Here is a 21245-nt window from a genome sequence, read left to right on the forward strand (position 1 = left end):
ATGTAATGGAAACAGATTATAATGTTAGAATACCTTAACTTCCTGTTAAATGTCATTGGTGTTACCTAAACAATCAAACCAAGAATCAATAACCAGAAACTATCACAAAACTTTTACGATTCAACTTTTCAGACCTGAATATCTTACAGCCAAATATAGCCCAGTGTGCGTGACTAACTCCCCTCCAACCACGTTCTGAGAGAGAAAACATATTTCAACCCTGCAGGCGCGACACAAAACGCAGAAATAAAAATATAAATCATACCTTACCTTTGACAAGCTTCTTCTGTTGGCATTCCTATATGTCCCATAAACATCACAATGTCCCATAAACATCACAAATGGTCCTTTTGTTCGATTAATTCCTTCATATTTATCCAAAATGTAAATTTATTTGGCGCGTTTGATCCAGAAAAACACCTGTGAACTTTGCCAAAACATTTCAAACTACTTTTGTAATACAACTTTAGGTATTTTTTAAAAGTAAATAATCAATAAAATTGAAGACGGGATGATCTGTGTTCAATACAGGAAGAAAACAAACTGACTCTACCTTTCTGGTCTATACAAACTGACGCCTCTATCTAACAGTACACTTGAAGTGACCCTCGTTTTGAACAGGGCTACTTTTTCATTACACAAAGGAAATTTCTAAAGACTGGTGACATCCAGTGGAAGCGGTAGGAACTGCAAGAAGGTGCCTTAGAAATCTGGATTCCCAATGAAACCCATTCTTGGGGGCTACGGTAGGCGAGGCTCTTCATTGAGCTGCACCACCCACCACTGCAACTGGAGTCCGATGGGCTCTATCTGGAAAACAAGATGGCGCCCGGTCTGGAGGCAATGGACCTGGGCCTGAAGTCATTCCCCAAGGACATACGATCTCAATCTCTAGCTGTTATACAGCTGGACATAGAGAAGGTTGCCCATCTGGAGGAGAAAGTCAGCCATCTTCTCTGTACTCCTCTCCTCTCTCTCTCTATCTGCCTGTGTTCTCTCTTTCTCCTGAACTTGTTCTTCCCTTCGTCCTTCTACCTTGCTTCTGTCCTTTGCAACATATTCCTACATTTTCCCCTCCTGATTCCTGCTTTAGTACTCTATTGATTTGTAATTTGATGATGAAGAAAGGTGTGTGTGTTTGAAGAATATGGTTGTATGAGAGTGCTTATTTGTACAGTTTTGGCCATTGTAGTCAAAAGTTATAGTGTACGCGTTGAGATTGTTTTGGGCTGTGTTTTGTGAGTTCAGAATAAATTAAATATAAAATATTGATTTGATTTGTAGCTATGAATATCAAAAGCTGGAGAAAAAAATCGCTGCAGCTTTGGTGCTGATGTTGCGCCCCAAAATTGCTGTTACCGACCAGCGACAGCAGGGGGCGCTATGAGATCAATAATATAAAGCACATGGCTGAAAGGCTGTTGTTCAATAATAACCTTCAAATGCAATATTGAGGCGGGAGGTTTTGTGAAATTATGGTGACAAAAAAGGAACACTCAAAAGTTCCCCAAACTGTAATAACTAGATGTCGACATTGTTGAATAATTAAAATAAAAAATAAAATCTCTCCCTGAGATTACAAAGAGGATAGTCTGTTTCCTCATGAGATGAAATTATAAAAATTGCTTGAATATGCGTAGGAGGGTGGTCGAAGTAAGCATCGCCCCTCCTTCCTGTTTCTCTCTCTGGATGGACAGAAAAGCTCTTTCACCGCGCCAGCATGTCTGTGTATCAGCACGGCGCATCCACAGTGCCTGCCTGTATCCTCTACCTCCGTGGCCTTACTAACAAGGGCAGGCGTGTCATCAACACTCAAACAGCAGCATGAACCCAGCGAGAGGACTTGGATGTTGCTGACAGAAATGTGCACATAGCGTGGACTTGAAAAGGTAGGTTCCATAGCCAGCCAGTCGACAAATGTAGACTAGCCAGCTAAACAATTGAATGCCAGGTTCTTTGTTTATTTCGCGGAGATTCTGATTGAGCTAGTTTAGCTAGCCATTAACAATGCATTATAATTGTTGCCTGCACTTCAAATGTTCTTACCACACCTGTGTATAAACTTTGACCTGTTTAGGTCCTACTGTTGTTTGATAACTTGTGAATAATTATGGGTACCTTTGTTGAGTTATTGTGCTTCACACTGGCTGTGCAAGTGTAAACCTCTTCCTGAATAAACTTTGCATATGCTATGCTATAAGGGCTATAGTAACTAACTATGCAGATTTATTACACTCTTTCCTATTTTTTGCTATTGATACTGTTAACTACTTGAACTAATAACTATGTTATTACATGCTAATAACGTCACGTTATGTATCTAATTTGATTATTTAGGCATTGTTTTGTATATATATTGGGTCAATAGGTGATTCATGGTAATGCAGGGATTGGTTGCTTTAATATCCTCAAATTCTTATACGTCAGTCTCTCCAGTGAGAGTTGAGTGGAATTCTGAGCAGCAGCCAAGAAAGGTGATTCGATATTCAGCATGTCCCTGGTGTTACGCACTCCCCTATCTGCCCTCCTACCTGCCTGCCTCGTACTGGCCCTGCTCCCCTACCTGCCCTCCTACCTGCCTGGCTCGTACTGGCCCTGCTCCCCTATCTGCCCTCCTACCTGCCTGCCTCGTACTGGTCCTGCTCCCCTATCTGCCCTCCTACCTGCCTGCCTAGTTCTGGCCCTGCTCCCCTACATCCCTACCTGCCCTTCTACCTCCATTCCTTCCTGCCCGCCTCATTCCGGTCCTACCTCCCTGCCTGCCTCATTCCGGTCCTACCTCCCTGCCTGCCTCATTCCGGTCCTACCTCCCTGCCTGCCTCATTCCGGCCCTACCTGCCTCATTCCGGCCCTGCCTGCCTCATTCCGGCCCTACCTGCCCGCCATAAGGGCACTGCAGTCCACAGGGTTATACAAGGAGCCTGAAGGAGAGTGGGAAAGGGAGGGAGGGAAAACGTAAGGGAGGGAGGGGAGGTAGTTTCTTTTAATTTCATATGGTTTAATCTGGCACTCAGCCCAAACCATTCGCTTGTCCTGTTTTGATCTTTAAATATACAGTGGGAGAAAAGGAAGAAGGTTATGAGTGGAGAGAAGAGAGCAGAAAGAGACATGGGGATTGGTGAAAGAGAGGTAGGTATGGAGGGAATTGGTGAGATGAACGGAGAGGTATAGAAGATGGGGGAGAGAGAACAGAATGTACACAGAGAGAGAGATAGAGATTGGTGTATGTATCTGTAAGCTGATCTGTCCCACTCAGAGAGCAGTTCTTTCTGTGGACTATTGATTTAGGGCCGACCACCATCTCCCTCAGTCTACCAGTCCTGGAACCCTAAACGTTGTCTGGAGATACAGACCTAGGATCAGTTTACCATCCCCTAATCCTAACCCCAACCATAGGGATCAAAATACAAAAATCATTTAATCCACCCTTTGTTTTCCTACAGTATCAGTACAGATGAAGGAAAGGAGATGAGGAGACCACTTAACAGTATTAAAGCTTTGACACAAAACAGTTCCAAACAACAGTTCCAAACAACCGTTCCAAACAACCGTTCCAATCAACAGTTCCAAACAACAGTTCCAAACAACCGTTCCAAACAACAGTTCCAAACAACAGTTCCAAACAACAGTTCCAAACAACAGTTCCAATCAACCGTTCCAAACAACCGTTCCAATCAACAGTTCCAATCAACAGTTCCAATCAACAGTTCCAATCAACAGTTCCAAACAACAGTTCCAAACAACAGTTCCAATCAACAGTTCCAAACAACCGTTCCAAACAACCGTTCTAAACAACAGTTCTAAACAACAGTTCTAAACAACAGTTCCAATCAACAGTTCCAAACAACAGTTCCAAACAACAGTTCCAAACAACAGTTCCAAACAACAGTTCCAAACAACCGTTCCAATCAACAGTTCCAATCAACAGTTCCAAACAACAGTTCCAATCAACAGTTCCAATCAACCGTTCCAATCAACAGTTCCAATCAACAGTTCCAAACAACAGTTCCAATCAACAGTTCCAATCAACAGTTCCAAACAACAGTTCCAATCAACAGTTCCAAACAACCGTTCCAAACAACAGTTCCAATCAACAGTTCCAATCAACAGTTCCAATCAACAGTTCCAATCAACAGTTCCAAACAACAGTTCCAATCAACAGTTCCAATCAACAGTTCCAAACAACAGTTCCAATCAACAGTTCCAATCAACAGTTCCAAACAACAGTTATAAACAGCAACAGTGTGTGAAAACCTTAAGAAGACTTACAGAAAACGTTTGACCTGTGTCATTGTCAACAAAGGGTATATAACAAAGTATTGAGATAAACTTTTGTTATTGACCAAATACTTATTTTCCACCATAATTTGCAAATAAATTCATTAAAAATCCTACAATGTGATTTTCTGGATTTTTTTTCTCATTTTGTCTGTCAAGTTGAAGTGTACCAATGATGAAAATTACAGGCCTCTCTCATCTTTTTAAGTGGGAGAACTTGCACAATTGGTGGCTGACTAAATACTTTGTTGCCCCACTATAAATAGCATTTCCTCATTACCGCAGATGCACAGGTTCTGTTCTCTCTCTCTCTCTCTCTCTCTCTCTCTCTCTCTCTCTCTCTCTCTCTCTCTCTCTCTCTCTCTCTCTCTCTCTCTCTCTCTCTCTCTCTCTCTCTCTCTCTTTCTCTGTCTTTCTCTCTCTCTCTCTCTCTCTCTCTCTTCTCTTTCTCTGTGTGTGTGTGGGTTGTGCATGCGTACATCTGTCTGTGTGTGTGGGTTGTGCATGCGTACATCTGTCTGTGTGTGTGGGTTGTGCATGCGTACATCTGTCTGTGTGTGTGGGTTGTGCATGCGTACGTCTGTCTGTGTGTATGGGTTGTGCATGCGTACATCTGTCTGTGTGTGTGGGTTGTGCATGCGTACATCTGTCTGTGTGTGTGGGTTGTGCATGCGTACGTCTGTCTGTGTGTATGGGTTGTGCATGCGTACGTCTGTCTGTGTGTATGGGTTGTGCATGCGTACATCTGTCTGTGTGTGTGGGTTGTGCATGCATACATCTGTCTGTGTGTATGGGTTGTGCATGCGTACGTCTGTCTGTGTGTATCTCAGTGAATTATGAGTCCTGTCTTACTATAGTCCTGGAGTCTGATGTTGGGGGATAGTTACCTCACACTGGCTGGCTGACTGACTGACTGGCTGGCTGACTGGCTAGCTGACTGGCTAGCTTTGGCAGACTTGGCTGTCTGTCTTTTTGGCTGGCTGGCTGGCTGGCTCTGGCTGGCTGGCTGGCTGGCTGACTGGCTGGCTCTGGCTGACTGGCCGTCTGACTGGCTGGCTGACTGGCTGGGTGACTGGCTGACTGGCTCTGGCTCTCCCTAATGTTTTACCTTACTGACACTTCTTTATCCTTCATCACAATTTAGCCCATTAATTAGATAGTCATCTGTTGATCTGAATTCAAACTCACAAGCAACATCATTTTTAACTTGAGCCTTAGACTTACTACTGTAGCTACTGTTTCAGTGTTCTGTTTAGATTTGTGTTCTGGTGTATCATACCAATTAGTTCAGTAAACTAGTAAGAGAGTACGGGTCTCTTGGGGTTAGTTCAGTTTGTTAGTTTCAGATTCACATACATCTGGTGGATGCAGATCAGTTGACATGTTTAAACATCCCCTTTTCTAAACATATCCCCTGTGTGTCAGTACTCTATCAGTATGAGTGTTTTAACTGGCTTGGAGGAGAGATCAGTTGACATGTTTAAACATCCCCTTTTCTAAACATATCCCCTGTGTGTCAGTACTCTATCAGTATGAGTGTTTCTCTGGCTTGGCAGACAGATCAGTTGACATGTTTAAACATCCCCTTTTCTAAACATATCCCCTGTGTGTCATGTTTGTCATTTATTATCATGTCTTGTCCCTGTGCTCCCCATGCTATTCGTTTCCCTCTGCTGGTCTTATTTGGTTCTTTCCCTCCTTCTATCCCTCTCTCTCCCCCTCCCTCTCTCACTCTCTCGCTCTCTCTTCTCTCTATCCGTTCCTGCTCCCAGCTGTTCCTATTCCCCTAATCATCATTTAGTCTTCCCACACCTGTTCCCGATCCTTTCCCCTGATTAGAGTCCCTATTTATTCCTTTGTGTTCCGTTCCTGTCCCGTCGGTTCCTTGTTTAGTATTCACCATGCTGTGATTGCGTTTCGCCCTGTCCTGTCGTGTTTTTGCTGTGATTGTGTATCGCCCTGTCCTGTCGTGTTTTTTGCCTTCATCAGATGCTGCGTGTGAGCAGGTGTCTCTATCAACTACGGCCTGCGCCTACCCAGACCTGCAGTCTGTGGCCGCTTCTCCAGTTATTCCCCTCTACAGACTAGAGGATTTTTGTTATTCCCTGTTTGGACTTAAATAAACTCTGTTTCTGTTAAGTCGCTTTTGGGTCCTCTTTCACCTGCATGACACTGTGTGTCAGTACTCTATCAGTATGAGTGTTTCTCTGGCTTGGAGGTGAGATCAGTTGACATGTTTAAACATCCCCTTTTCTAAACATATCCCCTGTGTGTCAGTACTCTATCAGTATGAGTGTTTCTCTGGCTTGGCAGACAGATCAGTTGACATGTTTAAACATCCCCTTTTCTAAACATATCCCCTGTGTGTCAGTACTCTATCAGTATGAGTGTTTCTCTGGCTTGGAGGTGAGATCAGTTGACATGTTTAAACATCCCCTTTTCTAAACATATCCCCTGTGTGTCAGTACTCTATCAGTATGAGTGTTTCTCTGGCTTGGAGGACAGATCAGTTGACATGTTTAAACATCCCCTTTTCAGTTCCTCTCTCAGTTTCTCTCAAGGCCTAACCTTAACACCTGCAGCTCAGCTGTCACATTTACATGATAGTCATTTAACATGTTCTTATTCAGAGCCACTTAGAACACAAGAGAGCAAAGCTGCTCAGATAGGCCCATATAATAAAGTGTCCTTGATAAATAGTGTCCTTGAGAAATAGTGTCCTTGCATTTCAAAATCAACAAAGTATTCCTTTTGAAACATAAGGACTCTTTCTTTGCATGAACATCACAGTAAGTGCATTCAAATAAGAGGTCTGAACAACAGACTTCACATTGTCTGGGTCAAAATCCTGCCACATCATTCAGGTCCCTCACTAAGTGTATTACCTCATGTCTGACTGAATACCCTGGATGTTGACATTGTTTTTATTTGTTTTCCTCTCCTCTCCTCTCCTCTCCTCTCCTCTCCTCTCCTCTCCTCTCCTCTCCTCTCCTCTCCTCTCCTCTCCTCTCCTCTCCTCTCCTCTCCTCTCCTCTCCTCTCCTCTCCTCTCCTCTCCTCCCCTCCCCTCTCCTCCCCTCTCCTCTCCTCCTGTAGACAGTCCCATGGGCCATAGTGGAGGGTCAACAACAGAGTGGAGATGTTCAAAGAGAGGCCTCCTCCAGGTCAGTCACCTGTTCCAACCCTTTAATCCCAGCTGCTCTGCTGTAGTGGATGTGGTGTGTTAGGCCACCAAGGTGAAGATGAGGCTCCATGAGTCTTCAGGAGTCAGACAAGTATTTCACCAAACAACCAAGAGACATGAGGGAGTCAGTCAGGGTTGCTTATCACTAACGTGTAGTTCTTGTAGTATTTGATGACCATTTCCTTTAAAGGATCCATCTTTAATTGAAACAATATCAACGCGGCCCTCAGCCTCTGTTTTGGTAAAAAGCCAGGGGTTTTGCGTTAATGCAGAAAACGTTTGTGTTTTTTAGGCATTTTTCATTACATTTACATTTACATTTAAGTCATTTAGCAGACGCTCTTATCCAGAGCGACTTACAAATTGGTGCATTCACCTTATGACATCCAGTGGAACAGTCACTTTACAATAGTGCATCTAAATCTTAAAGGGGGGGGGTGAGAGGGATTACTTATCCTATCCTAGGTATTCCTTAAAGAGGTGGGGTTTCAGGTGTCTCCGGAAGGTGGTGATTGACTCCGCTGTCCTGGCGTCGTGAGGGAGTTTGTTCCACCATTGGGGGGCCAGAGCAGCGAACAGTTTTGACTGGGATGAGCGGGAGCTGTACTTCCTCAGTGGTAGGGAGGCGAGCAGGCCAGAGGTGGATGAACACAGTGCCCTTGTTTGGGTGTAGGGCCTGATCAGAGCCTGGAGGTACTGAGGTGCCGTTCCCCTCACAGCTCCGTAGGCAAGCACCATGGTCTTGTAGCGGATGCGAGCTTCAACTGGAAGCCAGTGGAGAGAACGGAGGAGCGGGGTGACGTGAGAGAACTTGGGAAGGTTGAACACCAGACGGGCTGCGGCGTTCTGGATGAGTTGAAGGGTTTAATGGCACAGGCAGGGAGCCCAGCCAACAGCGAGTTGCAGTAATCCAGACGGGAGATGACAAGTGCCTGGATTAGGACCTGTGCCGCTTCCTGTGTGAGGCAGGGTCGTACTCTGCGGATGTTGTAGAGCATGAACCTACAAGAACGGGCCACTGCCTTGATGTTGGTTGAGAACGACAGGGTGTTGTCCAGGATCACGCCAAGGTTCTTAGCGCTCTGGGAGGAGGACACAATGGAGTTGTCAACCGTGATGGCGAGATCATGGAACGGGCAGTCCTTCCCCGGGAGGAAGAGCAGCTCCGTCTTGCCGAGGTTCAGCTTGAGGTGGTGATCCGTCATCCACACTGATATGTCTGCCAGACATGCAGAGATGCGATTCGCCACCTGGTCATCAGAAGGGGGAAAGGAGAAGATTAATTGTGTGTCGTCTGCATAGCAATGATAGGAGAGACTATGTGAGGTTATAACAGAGCCAAGTGACTTGGTGTATAGCGAGAATAGGAGAGAGCCTAGAACAGAGCCCTGGGGGACACCAGTGGTGAGAGCGCGTGGTGAGGAGACAGATTCTCGCCACGCCACCTGGTAGGAGCGACCTGTCAGGTAGGACGCAATCCAAGCGTGGGCCGCGCCGGAGATGCCCAACTCGGAGAGGGTGGAGAGGAGGATCTGATGGTTCACAGTATCGAAGGCAGCCGATAGATCTAGAAGGATGAGAGCAGAGGAGAGAGAGTTAGCTTTAGCAGTGCGGAGCGCCTCCGTGTTACAGAGGAGAGCAGTCTCAGTTGAATGACTAGTCTTGAAACCTGACTGATTTGGATCAAGAAGGTCATTCAGAGAGAGATAGCGGGAGAGCTGGCCAAGGACGGCACGTTCAAGAGTTTTGGAGAGAAAAGAAAGAAGGGATACTGGTCTGTAATTGTTGACATCGGAGGGATCGAGTGTAGGTTTTTTCAGAAGGGGTGCAACTCTCGCTCTCTTGAAGACGGAAGGGACGTAGCCAGCGGTCAGGGATGAGTTGATGAGCGAGGTGAGGTAAGGGAGAAGGTCTCCGGAAATGGTCTGGAGAAGAGAGGAGGGGATAGGTCAAGCGGGCAGGTTGTTGGGCGGCCGGCCGTCACAAGACGCGAGATTTCATCTGGAGAGAGAGGGGAGAAAGAGGTCAGAGCACAGGGTAGGGCAGTGTGAGCAGAGCCAGCGGTGTCGTTTGACTTAGCAAACGAGGATCGGATGTCGTCGACCTTCTTTTCAAAATGGTTGACGAAGTCATCTGCAGAGAGGGAGGAGGGGGAGGGGAGGAGGATTCAGGAGGGAGGAGAAGGTGGCAAAGAGCTTCCTAGGGTTAGAGGCAGATGCTTGGAATTTATCGTGGTAGAAAGTGGCTTTAGCAGCAGAGACAGAGGAGGAAAATGTAGAGAGGAGGGAGTGAAAGGATGCCAGGTCCGCAGGGAGGCGAGTTTTCCTCCATTTCCGCTCGGCTGCCCGGAGCCCTGTTCTGTGAGCTCGCAATGAGTCATCGAGCCATGGAGCGGGAGGGGAGGACCGAGCCGGCCTGGAGGATAGGGGACATAGAGAGTCAAAGGATGCAGAGAGGGAGGAGAGGAGGGTTGAGGAGGCAGAATCAGGAGATAGGTTGGAGAAGGTTTGAGCAGAGGGAAGAGATGATAGGATGGAAGAGGAGAGAGTAGCGGGGGAGAGAGAGCGATGGTTGGGACGGCGCGATACCATCCGAGTAGGGGCAGTGTGGGAGGTGTTGGATGAGAGCGAGAGGGAAAAGGATACAAGGTAGTGGTCGGAGACTTGGAGGGGAGTTGCAATGAGGTTAGTGGAAGAACAGCATCTAGTAAAGATGAGGTCGAGCGTATTGCCTGCCTTGTGAGAAGGGGGGGAAGGTGAGAGGTTGAGGTCAAAAGAGGAGAGGAGTGGAAAGAAGGAGGCAGAGAGGAATCAGTCAAAGGTAGACGTGGGGAGGTTAAAGTCGCCCAGGACTGTGAGAGGTGAGCCGTCCTCAGGAAAGGAGCTTATCAAGGCATCAAGCTCATTGATGAACTCTCCGAGGGAACCTGGAGGGCGATAAATGATAAGGATGTTAAGCTTGAAAGGGCTGGTAACTGTGACAGCATGGAATTCAAAGGAGGCGATAGACAGATGGGTAAGGGGAGAAAGAGAGAATGACACACTTGGGAGAGATGAGGATCCCGGTGCCACCACCCCGCTGACCAGAAGCTCTCGGGGTGTGCGAGAACACGTGGGCGGACGAAGAGAGAGCAGTAGGAGTAGCAGTGTTGTCTGTGGTGATCCATGTTTCCGTCAGTGCCAAGAAGTCGAGGGACTGGAGGGAGGCATAGGCTGAGATGAACTCTGCCTTGTTGGCCGCAGATCGGCAGTTCCAGAGGCTACCGGAGACCTGGAACTCCACGTGGGTCGTGCGCGCTGGGACCACCAGATTAGGGTGGCCGCGGCCACGCGGTGTGGAGCGTTTGTATGGTCTGTGCAGAGAGGAGAGAACAGGGATAGACAGACACATAGTTGACAGGCTACAGAAGAGGCTACGCTAATGCAAAGGAGATTGGAATGACAAGTGGACTACACGTCTCGAATGTTCAGAAAGTTAAGCTTACGTAGCAAGAATCTTATTGACTAAAATGATTAAAATGATACAGTACTGCTAAAGTAGGCTAGCTGGCAGTGGGTGCGTTGTTGACACTACACTAATCAAGTCGTTCCGTTGAGTGTAATAGTATCGACAGTGCTGCTATTCGGGGGCTAGCTGGCTAGCTAGTAGTGTTGTTTACGTTACGTTGCGTTAAAAGAACGACAATAGCTGGCTAGCTAACCTAGAAAATCGCTCTAGACTACACAATTATCTTTGATACAAAGACGGCTATGTAGCTAGCTATGTAGCTAGCTACGATCAAACAAATCAAACCGTTATACTGTAATTAAATAAAATGAAAATGTGATACTACCTGTGAATGCGACCGGGTTGTTGAGTCTATTCAGAAGACGTTGGCTAGCTGTTGGCTAGCTGTCAGCTAGCTGTTGGCTAGCTGTCAGCTAGCTGTCGGCTAGCTGTCGGCTAGCTGTTGGCTAGCTGTTGGCTAGCTAGCAGAGTCTCCTACGTTAAGGACGACAAATAGCTGGCTAGCTAACCTCGGTAAATTAAGATAATCACTCTAAGACTACACACTCTAAACTACACAGTTATCTTGGATACGAAGACAGCAAAGACAGCTATGTAGCTAGCTAACACTACACTAATCAAGTCGTTTAGTTGAGTGTAATAGTTTCTCCAGTGCAGCTAATCAGTGGACGTTAGCTAGCTGGCTAGTGAAGACTACGTTAGGACGGCGAAATACGATAATTACGCAATTATCTTTGATACAAAGACGGCTATGTAGCTAGCTAAGAAGAAATTGCTAAGATTTAGACAAATCAAACCGTTGTGCTATAATGAAATGTAATGAAAAAGTTATACTACCTGCGGAGCGAAGTGCCGATGCGACCGCTCGCTCCAACCCGGAAGTCATTATTTTTCCCGCATACAAAGAAGATGAAACGGATAATAAATATCTTGTTGCGTTTTGAAAACACAGATATAACATGCTTCTTATTGTCATTTCTGCTCAGCATCAGACTCATTTTGTGCTTCAGTTGCACTTCTTCACTCGGATGAGAATTCACAAACAGGCGTTATATCAACAGACAGTGCTCTGACTGATATGTACTAACTTTTCTCTGGTACTTGTCTCGTTGTAGCCCAGTTTTCTCCCGTAAAATGCAAGAGTAACTTCAATCAAAACATCAGAAAATGTAGCAGGCTACATTCTTTCAATGATAGACACTGTTCCTAGGCCATCTTTGAAAATAAGAATTTGTTCTTAGCTGGCTTGCCTAGTTAAATAAAGGTCAAATAAAACAAAATAAACATTTGAAATATAATGGCCATGCATCGATTTTGCAAAAAATACATAGCTTTTTAATTGTAATCTCATTTACTTGTGTGGCTGGTTGCCAAATAGCGTTGCACTTGTGTTGTCTGATGAAAGGGAAGCTATTGTCTGTAGAACGTGTTGCACTAATGTATTTCTGTGAATGAAAACTATAGTTGCATGTACCTGATCACTCTGTTGAAGCAGAAAAACACTGCTAACTTTCCATTTAAAATGCAGGTGAAATGGGTTTAAAACACAGATTTTTTGATGGTCTGTGTTTTGAAAATTGATGGATGGGCCCTGAGAAATGTAACCACTCTCAAATTCATAGAAAGAGGTATGGATGCAAGGACTGACCAGCCATGATATCAAGACAGCGGGTACTGTAGAGGCTGTATTCAGAACAGTAGGTCAGAGAAGCAGACAGCAGGTACTGGAGAGGCTGTATTCAGAACAGTAGGTCAGAGAAGCAGACAGTAGGTACTGTAGAGGCTGTATTCAGAACAGTAGGTCAGAGAAGCAGACAGCAGGTACTGGAGAGGCTGTATTCAGAACAGTAGGTCAGAGAAACAGACAGTAAGTACTATAGACACTATTCAGAACAGTAGGTCAGAGAAGCAGACAGCAGGTACTGTAGAGGCTGTATTCAGAACAGTAGGTCAGAGAAGCAGACAGCAGGTATTGGAGAGGCTATATTCAGAACAGTAGGTCAGAGAAGCAGACAGCAGGTACTGTAGAGACTGTATTCAGAACAGTAGATCAGAGAAGCACACAGTAGGTACTGTAGAGACTGTATTCAGAACAGTACGTCAGAGAAGCAGACAGTAGGTACTGTAGAGGCTGTATTCAGAACAGTAGGTCAGAGAAGCAGACAGTAGGTACTGTAGACACTATTCAGAACAGTAGGTCAGAGAAGCAGACAGCAGGTACTGTAGAGGCTGTATTCAGAACAGTAGGTCAGAGAAGCACACAGTAGGTACTGTAGACACTATTCAGAACAGTAGGTCAGAGAAGCAGACAGCAGGTACTGTAGACACTATTCAGAACAGTAGGTCAGAGAAACAGACAGTAAGTACTGTAGACACTATTCAGAACAGTAGGTCAGAGAAGCAGACAGCAGGTACTGTAGAGGCTGTATTCAGAACAGTAGGTCAGAGAAGCAGACAGCAGGTACTGGAGAGGCTGTATTCAGAACAGTAGGTCAGAGAAGCAGACAGTAGGTACTGTAGAGGCTGTATTCAGAACAGTAGGTCAGAGAAGCAGACAGCAGGTACTGGAGAGGCTGTATTCAGAACAGTAGGTCAGAGAAACAGACAGTAAGTACTATAGACACTATTCAGAACAGTAGGTCAGAGAAGCAGACAGCAGGTACTGTAGAGGCTGTATTCAGAACAGTAGGTCAGAGAAGCAGACAGCAGGTATTGGAGAGGCTATATTCAGAACAGTAGGTCAGAGAAGCAGACAGCAGGTACTGTAGAGACTGTATTCAGAACAGTAGATCAGAGAAGCACACAGTAGGTACTGTAGAGACTGTATTCAGAACAGTACGTCAGAGAAGCAGACAGTAGGTACTGTAGAGGCTGTATTCAGAACAGTAGGTCAGAGAAGCAGACAGTAAGTACTGTAGACACTATTCAGAACAGTAGGTCAGAGAAGCAGACAGCAGGTACTGTAGAGGCTGTATTCAGAACAGTAGGTCAGAGAAGCACACAGTAGGTACTGTAGACACTATTCAGAACAGTAGGTCAGATTATTATTATTATTATATAGAAGCAGACAGCAGGTACTGTAGACACTATTCAGAACAGTAGGTCAGAGAAACAGACAGTAAGTACTGTAGACACTATTCAGAACAGTAGGTCAGAGAAGCAGACAGCAGGTACTGTAGAGGCTGTATTCAGAACAGTAGGTCAGAGAAGCAGACAGCAGGTACTGGAGAGGCTGTATTCAGAACAGTAGGTCAGAGAAGCAGACAGTAGGTACTGTAGAGGCTGTATTCAGAACAGTAGGTCAGAGAAGCAGACAGCAGGTACTGGAGAGGCTGTATTCAGAACAGTAGGTCAGAGAAACTGACAGTAAGTACTGTAGACACTATTCAGAACAGTAGGTCAGAGAAGCAGACAGCAGGTACTGTAGAGGCTGTATTCAGAACAGTAGGTCAGAGAAGCAGACAGCAGGTACTGTAGAGGCTGTATTCAGAACAGTAGGTCAGAGAAGCACACAGTAGGTACTGTAGACACTATTCAGAACAGTAGGTCAGAGAAGCAGACAGCAGGTACTGGAGAGGCTGTATTCAGAACAGTAGGTCAGACAAACAGACAGTAAGTACTATAGACACTATTCAGAACAGTAGGTCAGAGAAGCAGACAGCAGGTACTGTAGAGGCTGTATTCAGAACAGTAGGTCAGAGAAGCAGACAGCAGGTACTGGAGAGGCTATATTCAGAACAGTAGGTCAGAGAAGCAGACAGCAGGTACTGTAGAGACTGTATACAGAACAGTAGGTCAGAGAAGCACACAGTAGGTACTGTAGACACTATTCAGAACAGTAGGTCAGAGAAGAAGACAGCCGGTACTGTAGAGACTGTATTCAGAACAGTAGGTCAGAGAAGCAGACAGTAAGTACTATAGACACTATTCAGAACCGTAGGTCAGAGAAGCAGACAGCAGGTACTGTAGAGGCTGTATTCAGAACAGTAGGTCAGAGAAGCAGACAGCAGGTACTGTAGAGGCTGTATTCAGAACAGTAGGTCAGAGAAACAGACAGTAAGTACTGTAGACACTATTCAGAACAGTAGGTCAGAGAAGCAGACAGCAGGTACTGTAGAGGCTGTATTCAGAACAGTAGGTCAGAGAAGCAGACAGCAGGTACTGGAGAGGCTGTATTCAGAACAGTAGGTCAGAGAAGCAGACAGTAGGTACTGTAGAGGCTGTATTCAGAACAGTAGGTCAGAGAAGCAGACAGCAGGTACTGGAGAGGCTGTATTCAGAACAGTAGGTCAGAGAAACAGACAGTAAGTACTGTAGACACTATTCAGAACAGTAGGTCAGAGAAGAAGACAGCAGGTACTTTAGAGACTGTATTCAGAACAGTAGGTCAGAGAAGCAGACAGTAAGTACTGTAGAGGCTGTATTCAGAACAGTAGGTCAGAGAAGCAGACAGTAGGTAGCTGTATTCAGAACAGTAGGTCAGAGAAGCAGACAGTAGGTACTGTAGAGGCTGTATTCAGAACAGTAGGTAAGAGAAACAGACAGTAAGTACTGTAGACACTATTCAGAACAGTAGGTCAGAGAAGCAGACAGCAGGTACTGTAGAGGCTGTATTCAGAACAGTAGGTCAGAGAAGCAGACAGCAGGTACTGGAGAGGCTGTATTCAGAACAGTAGGTCAGAGAAGCAGACAGTAGGTACTGTAGAGACTGTATTCAGAACAGTAGGTCAGAGAAGCAGACAGTAAGTACTGTAGAGGCTGTATTCAGAACAGTAGGTCAGAGAAGCAGACAGCAGGTACTGGAGAGGCTGTATTCAGAACAGTAGGTCAGAGAAACAGACAGTAAATACTGTAGACACTATTCAGAACATTAGGTCAGAGAAGCAGACATCAGGTACTGTAGAGGCTGTATTCAGAACAGTAGGTCAGAGAAGCAGACAGCAGGTAGTGGAGAGGCTGTATTCAGAACAGTAGGTCAGAGAAACAGACAGTAAGTACTGTAGACACTATTCAGAACAGTAGGTCAGAGAAGAAGACAGCAGGTACTGTAGAGACTGTATTCAGAACAGTAGGTCAGAGAAGCAGACAGTAAGTACTGTAGAGGCTGTATTCAGAACAGTAGGTCAGAGAAGCAGACAGTAGGTACTGTAGAGGCTGTATTCAGAACAGTAGGTCAGAGAAGCAGACAGTAGGTACTGTAGAGGCTGTATTCAGAACAGTAGGTCAGAGAAACAGACAGTAAGTACTGTAGACACTATTCAGAACAGTAGGTCAGAGAAGCAGACAGCAGGTACTGTAGAGGCTGTATTCAGAACAGTAGGTCAGAGAAGCAGACAGCAGGTACTGGAGAGGCTGTATTCAGAACAGTAGGTCAGAGAAGCAGACAGTAGGTACTGTAGAGGCTGTATTCAGAACAGTAGGTCAGAGAAGCAGACAGCAGGTACTGGAGAGGCTGTATTCAGAACAGTAGGTCAGAGAAACAGACAGTAAGTACTGTAGACACTATTCAGAACAGTAGGTCAGAGAAGAAGACAGCAGGTACTGTAGAGACTGTATTCAGAACAGTAGGTCAGAGAAACAGACAGTAAGTACTGTAGACACTATTCAGAACATTAGGTCAGAGAAGCAGACATCAGGTACTGTAGAGGCTGTATTCAGAACAGTAGGTCAGAGAAACAGACAGTAAGTACTGTAGACACTATTCAGAACAGTAGGTCAGATTATTATTATTATTATATAGAAGCAGACAGCAGGTACTGTAGACACTATTCAGAACAGTAGGTCAGAGAAACAGACAGTAAGTACTGTAGACACTATTCAGAACAGTAGGTCAGAGAAGCAGACAGCAGGTACTGTAGAGGCTGTATTCAGAACAGTAGGTCAGAGAAGCAGACAGCAGGTACTGGAGAGGCTGTATTCAGAACAGTAGGTCAGAGAAGCAGACAGTAGGTACTGTAGAGGCTGTATTCAGAACAGTAGGTCAGAGAAGCAGACAGCAGGTACTGGAGAGGCTGTATTCAGAACAGTAGGTCAGAGAAACTGACAGTAAGTACTGTAGACACTATTCAGAACAGTAGGTCAGAGAAGCAGACAGCAGGTACTGTAGAGGCTGTATTCAGAACAGTAGGTCAGAGAAGCAGACAGCAGGTACTGTAGAGGCTGTATTCAGAACAGTAGGTCAGAGAAGCAGACAGCAGGTACTGTAGAGGCTGTATTCAGAACAGTAGGTCAGAGAAGCACACAGTAGGTACTGTAGACACTATTCAGAACAGTAGGTCAGAGAAGCAGACAGCAGGTACTGGAGAGGCTGTATTCAGAACAGTAGGTCAGACAAACAGACAGTAAGGTAGACACTATTCAGAACAGTAGGTCAGAGAAGCAGACAGCAGGTACTGTAGAGGCTGTATTCAGAACAGTAGGTCAGAGAAGCAGACAGCAGGTACTGGAGAGGCTATATTCAGAACAGTAGGTCAGAGAAGCAGACAGCAGGTACAGAGAGACTGTATACAGAACAGTAGGTCAGAGAAGCAGACAGTAGGTACTGTAGACACTATTCAGAACAGTAGGTCAGAGAAGAAGACAGCCGGTACTGTAGAGACTGTATTCAGAACAGTAGGTCAGAGAAGCAGACAGTAAGTACTATAGACACTATTCAGAACAGTAGGTCAGAGAAGCAGACAGCAGGTACTGTAGAGGCTGTATTCAGAACAGTAGGTCAGAGAAGCAGACAGCAGGTACTGTAGAGGCTGTATTCAGAACAGTAGGTCAGAGAAACAGACAGTAAGTACTGTAGACACTATTCAGAACAGTAGGTCAGAGAAGCAGACAGCAGGTACTGTAGAGGCTGTATTCAGAACAGTAGGTCAGAGAAGCAGACAGCAGGTACTGGAGAGGCTGTATTCAGAACAGTAGGTCAGAGAAGCAGACAGTAGGTACTGTAGAGGCTGTATTCAGAACAGTAGGTCAGAGAAGCAGACAGCAGGTACTGGAGAGGCTGTATTCAGAACAGTAGGTCAGAGAAACAAGTACTGTAGACACTATTCAGAACAGTAGGTCAGAGAAGAAGACAGCAGGTACTGTAGAGACTGTATTCAGAACAGTAGGTCAGAGAAGCAGACAGTAGGTACTGTAGAGGCTGTATTCAGAACAGTAGGTCAGAGAAGCAGACAGTAGGTACTGTAGAGGCTGTATTCAGAACAGTAGGTAAGAGAAACAGACAGTAAGTACTGTAGACACTATTCAGAACAGTAGGTCAGAGAAGCAGACAGCAGGTACTGTAGAGGCTGTATTCAGAACAGTAGGTCAGAGAAGCAGACAGCAGGTACTGGAGAGGCTGTATTCAGAACAGTAGGTCAGAGAAGCAGACAGTAGGTACTGTAGAGGCTGTATTCAGAACAGTAGGTCAGAGAAGCAGACAGCAGGTACTGGAGAGGCTGTATTCAGAACAGTAGGTCAGAGAAACAGACAGTAAGTACTGTAGACACTATTCAGAACAGTAGGTCAGAGAAGAAGACAGCAGGTCAGAGACTGTATTCAGAACAGTAGGTCAGAGAAGCAGACAGGTACTGTAGAGGCTGTATTCAGAACATTAGGTCAGAGAAGCAGACATCAGGTACTGTAGAGGCTGTATTCAGAACAGTAGGTCAGAGAAGCAGACAGTAAGTACTGTAGAGGCTGTATTCAGAACAGTAGGTCAGAGAAGCAGACAGTAGGTACTGTAGAGGCTGTATTCAGAACAGTAGGTCAGAGAAGCAGACAGTAGGTACTGTAGAGGCTGTATTCAGAACAGTAGGTCAGAGAAACAGACAGTAAGTACTGTAGACACTATTCAGAACAGTAGGTCAGAGAAGCAGACAGCAGGTACTGTAGAGGCTGTATTCAGAACAGTAGGTCAGAGAAGCAGACAGCAGGTACTGGAGAGGCTGTATTCAGAACAGTAGGTCAGAGAAGCAGACAGTAGGTACTGAGAGGCTGTATTCAGAACAGTAGGTCAGAGAAGCAGACAGCAGGTACTGGAGAGGCTGTATTCAGAACAGTAGGTCAGAGAAACAGACAGTAAGTACTGTAGACACTATTCAGAACAGTAGGTCAGAGAAGAAGACAGCAGGTACTGTAGAGACTGTATTCAGAACAGTAGGTCAGAGAAACAGACAGTAAGTACTGTAGACACTATTCAGAACATTAGGTCAGAGAAGCAGACAGCAGGTACTGTAGAGGCTGTATTCAGAACAGTAGGTCAGAGAAGCAGACAGCAGGTACTGGAGAGGCTGTATTCAGAACAGTAGGTCAGAGAAGCAGACAGTAGGTACTGTAGAGGCTGTATTCAGAACAGTAGGTCAGAGAAGCAGACAGCAGGTACTGGAGAGGCTGTATTCAGAACATTAGGTCAGAGAAACAGACAGTAAGTACTGTAGACACTATTCAGAACAGTAGGTCAGAGAAGAAGACAGTACTGTAGAGACTGTATTCAGAACAGTAGGTCAGAGAAGCAGACAGTAAGTACTGTAGAGGCTGTATTCAGAACAGTAGGTCAGACAGCAGGTACTGGAGAGGCTGTATTCAGAACAGTAGGTCAGAGAAGCAGACAGTAGGTACTGTAGAGGCTGTATTCAGAACAGTAGGTCAGAGAAGCAGACAGCAGGTACTGGAGAGACTGTATTCAGAACAGTAGGTCAGAGAAACAGACAGTAAGTACTGTAGACACTATTCAGAACATTAGGTCAGAGAAGCAGACAGCAGGTACTGTAGAGGCTGTATTCAGAACAGTAGGTCAGAGAAGCAGACAGCAGGTACTGGAGAGGCTGTATTCAGAACAGTAGGTCAGAGAAGCAGACAGTAGGTACTGTAGAGGCTGTATTCAGAACAGTAGGTCAGAGAAGCAGACAGCAGGTACTGGAGAGGCTGTATTCAGAACATTAGGTCAGAGAAACAGACAGTAAGTACTGTAGACACTATTCAGAACAGTAGGTCAGAGAAGAAGACAGCCGGTACTGTAGAGACTGTATTCAGAACAGTAGGTCAGAGAAGCAGACAGTAAGTACTGTAGAGGCTGTATTCAGAACAGTAGGTCAGAGAAGCAGACAGCAGGTACTGGAGAGGCTGTATTCAGAACAGTAGGTCAGAGAAGCAGACAGTAGGTACTGTAGAGGCTGTATTCAGAACAGTAGGTCAGAGAAGCAGACAGCAGGTACTGGAGAGGCTGTATTCAGAACAGTAGGTCAGAGAAGCAGACAGCAGGTACTGTAGAGGCTGTATTCAGAACAGTAGGTCAGAGAAGCAGACATCAGGTACTGTAGAGGCTGTATTCAGAACAGTAGGTCAGAGAAACAGACAGTAAGTACTGTAGACACTATTCAGAACAGTAGGTCAGAGAAGCAGACAGCAGGTACTGTAGAGGCTGTATTCAGAACAGTAGGTCAGAGAAGCAGACAGCAGGTACTGGAGAGGCTGTATTCAGAACAGTAGGTCAGAGAAGCAGACAGTAGGTACTGTAGAGGCTGTATTCAGAACAGTAGGTCAGAGAAGCAGACAGCAGGTACTGGAGAGGCTGTATTCAGAACATTAGGTCAGAGAAACAGACAGTAAGTACTGTAGACACTATTCAGAACAGTAGGTCAGAGAAGAAGACAGCCGGTACTGTAGAGACTGTATTCAGAACAGTAGGTCAGAGAAGCAGACAGCAGGTACTGGAGAGGCTGTATTCAGAACAGTAGGTCAGAGAAGCAGACAGTAAGGTCAGAGAACTGTACTGGAGAGGCTGTATTCAGAACAGTAGGTCAGAGAAGCAGACAGCAGGTACTGGAGGCTGTATTCAGAACTGTATTCAGAACAGTAGGTCAGAGAAACAGACAGTAAGTACTGTAGACACTATTCAGAACAGTAGGTCAGAGAAGCAGACATCAGGTACTGGAGAGGCTGTATTCAGAACAGTAGGTCAGAGAAACAGACAGTAAGTACTGTAGACACTATTCAGAACAGTAGGTCAGAGAAGAAGACAGCAGGTACTGGAGAGGCTGTATTCAGAACAGTAGGTCAGAGAAACAGACAGTAAGTACTGTAGACACTATTCAGAACAGTAGGTCAGAGAAGCAGACAGCAGGTACTGTAGAGGCTGTATTCAGAACAGTAGGTCAGAGAAGCAGACAGTAGGTACTGTAGAGGCTGTATTCAGAACAGTAGGTCAGAGAAGCAGACAGCAGGTACTGGAGAGGCTGTATTCAGAACAGTAGGTCAGAGAAACAGACAGTAAGTACTGTAGACACTATTCAGAACAGTAG

General features: G+C 45.5%; 1 protein-coding gene across 1 annotated transcript in view; it reads left to right on the forward strand.

The window, feature by feature from the left end:
• The first annotated feature begins 1700 nt into the window (after positions 1-1700).
• LOC124017052 (phospholipid-transporting ATPase ID-like) overlaps positions 1701-21245 on the forward strand; it is a 94749-nt gene continuing 75204 nt past the window's right edge. Inside the window, exons 1-2 of the mRNA XM_046332421.1 lie at positions 1701-1889; positions 7374-7441. Of these exons, the coding sequence (XP_046188377.1) occupies positions 7417-7441 (25 nt within the window). The 5' untranslated portion in view covers positions 1701-1889; positions 7374-7416. The remainder of the gene's footprint in view (positions 1890-7373; positions 7442-21245) is intronic.

Source organism: Oncorhynchus gorbuscha, unplaced genomic scaffold (assembly GCF_021184085.1).
Source record: "Oncorhynchus gorbuscha isolate QuinsamMale2020 ecotype Even-year unplaced genomic scaffold, OgorEven_v1.0 Un_scaffold_141:::fragment_3, whole genome shotgun sequence".
Lineage (NCBI taxonomy): Eukaryota > Metazoa > Chordata > Actinopteri > Salmoniformes > Salmonidae > Oncorhynchus > Oncorhynchus gorbuscha.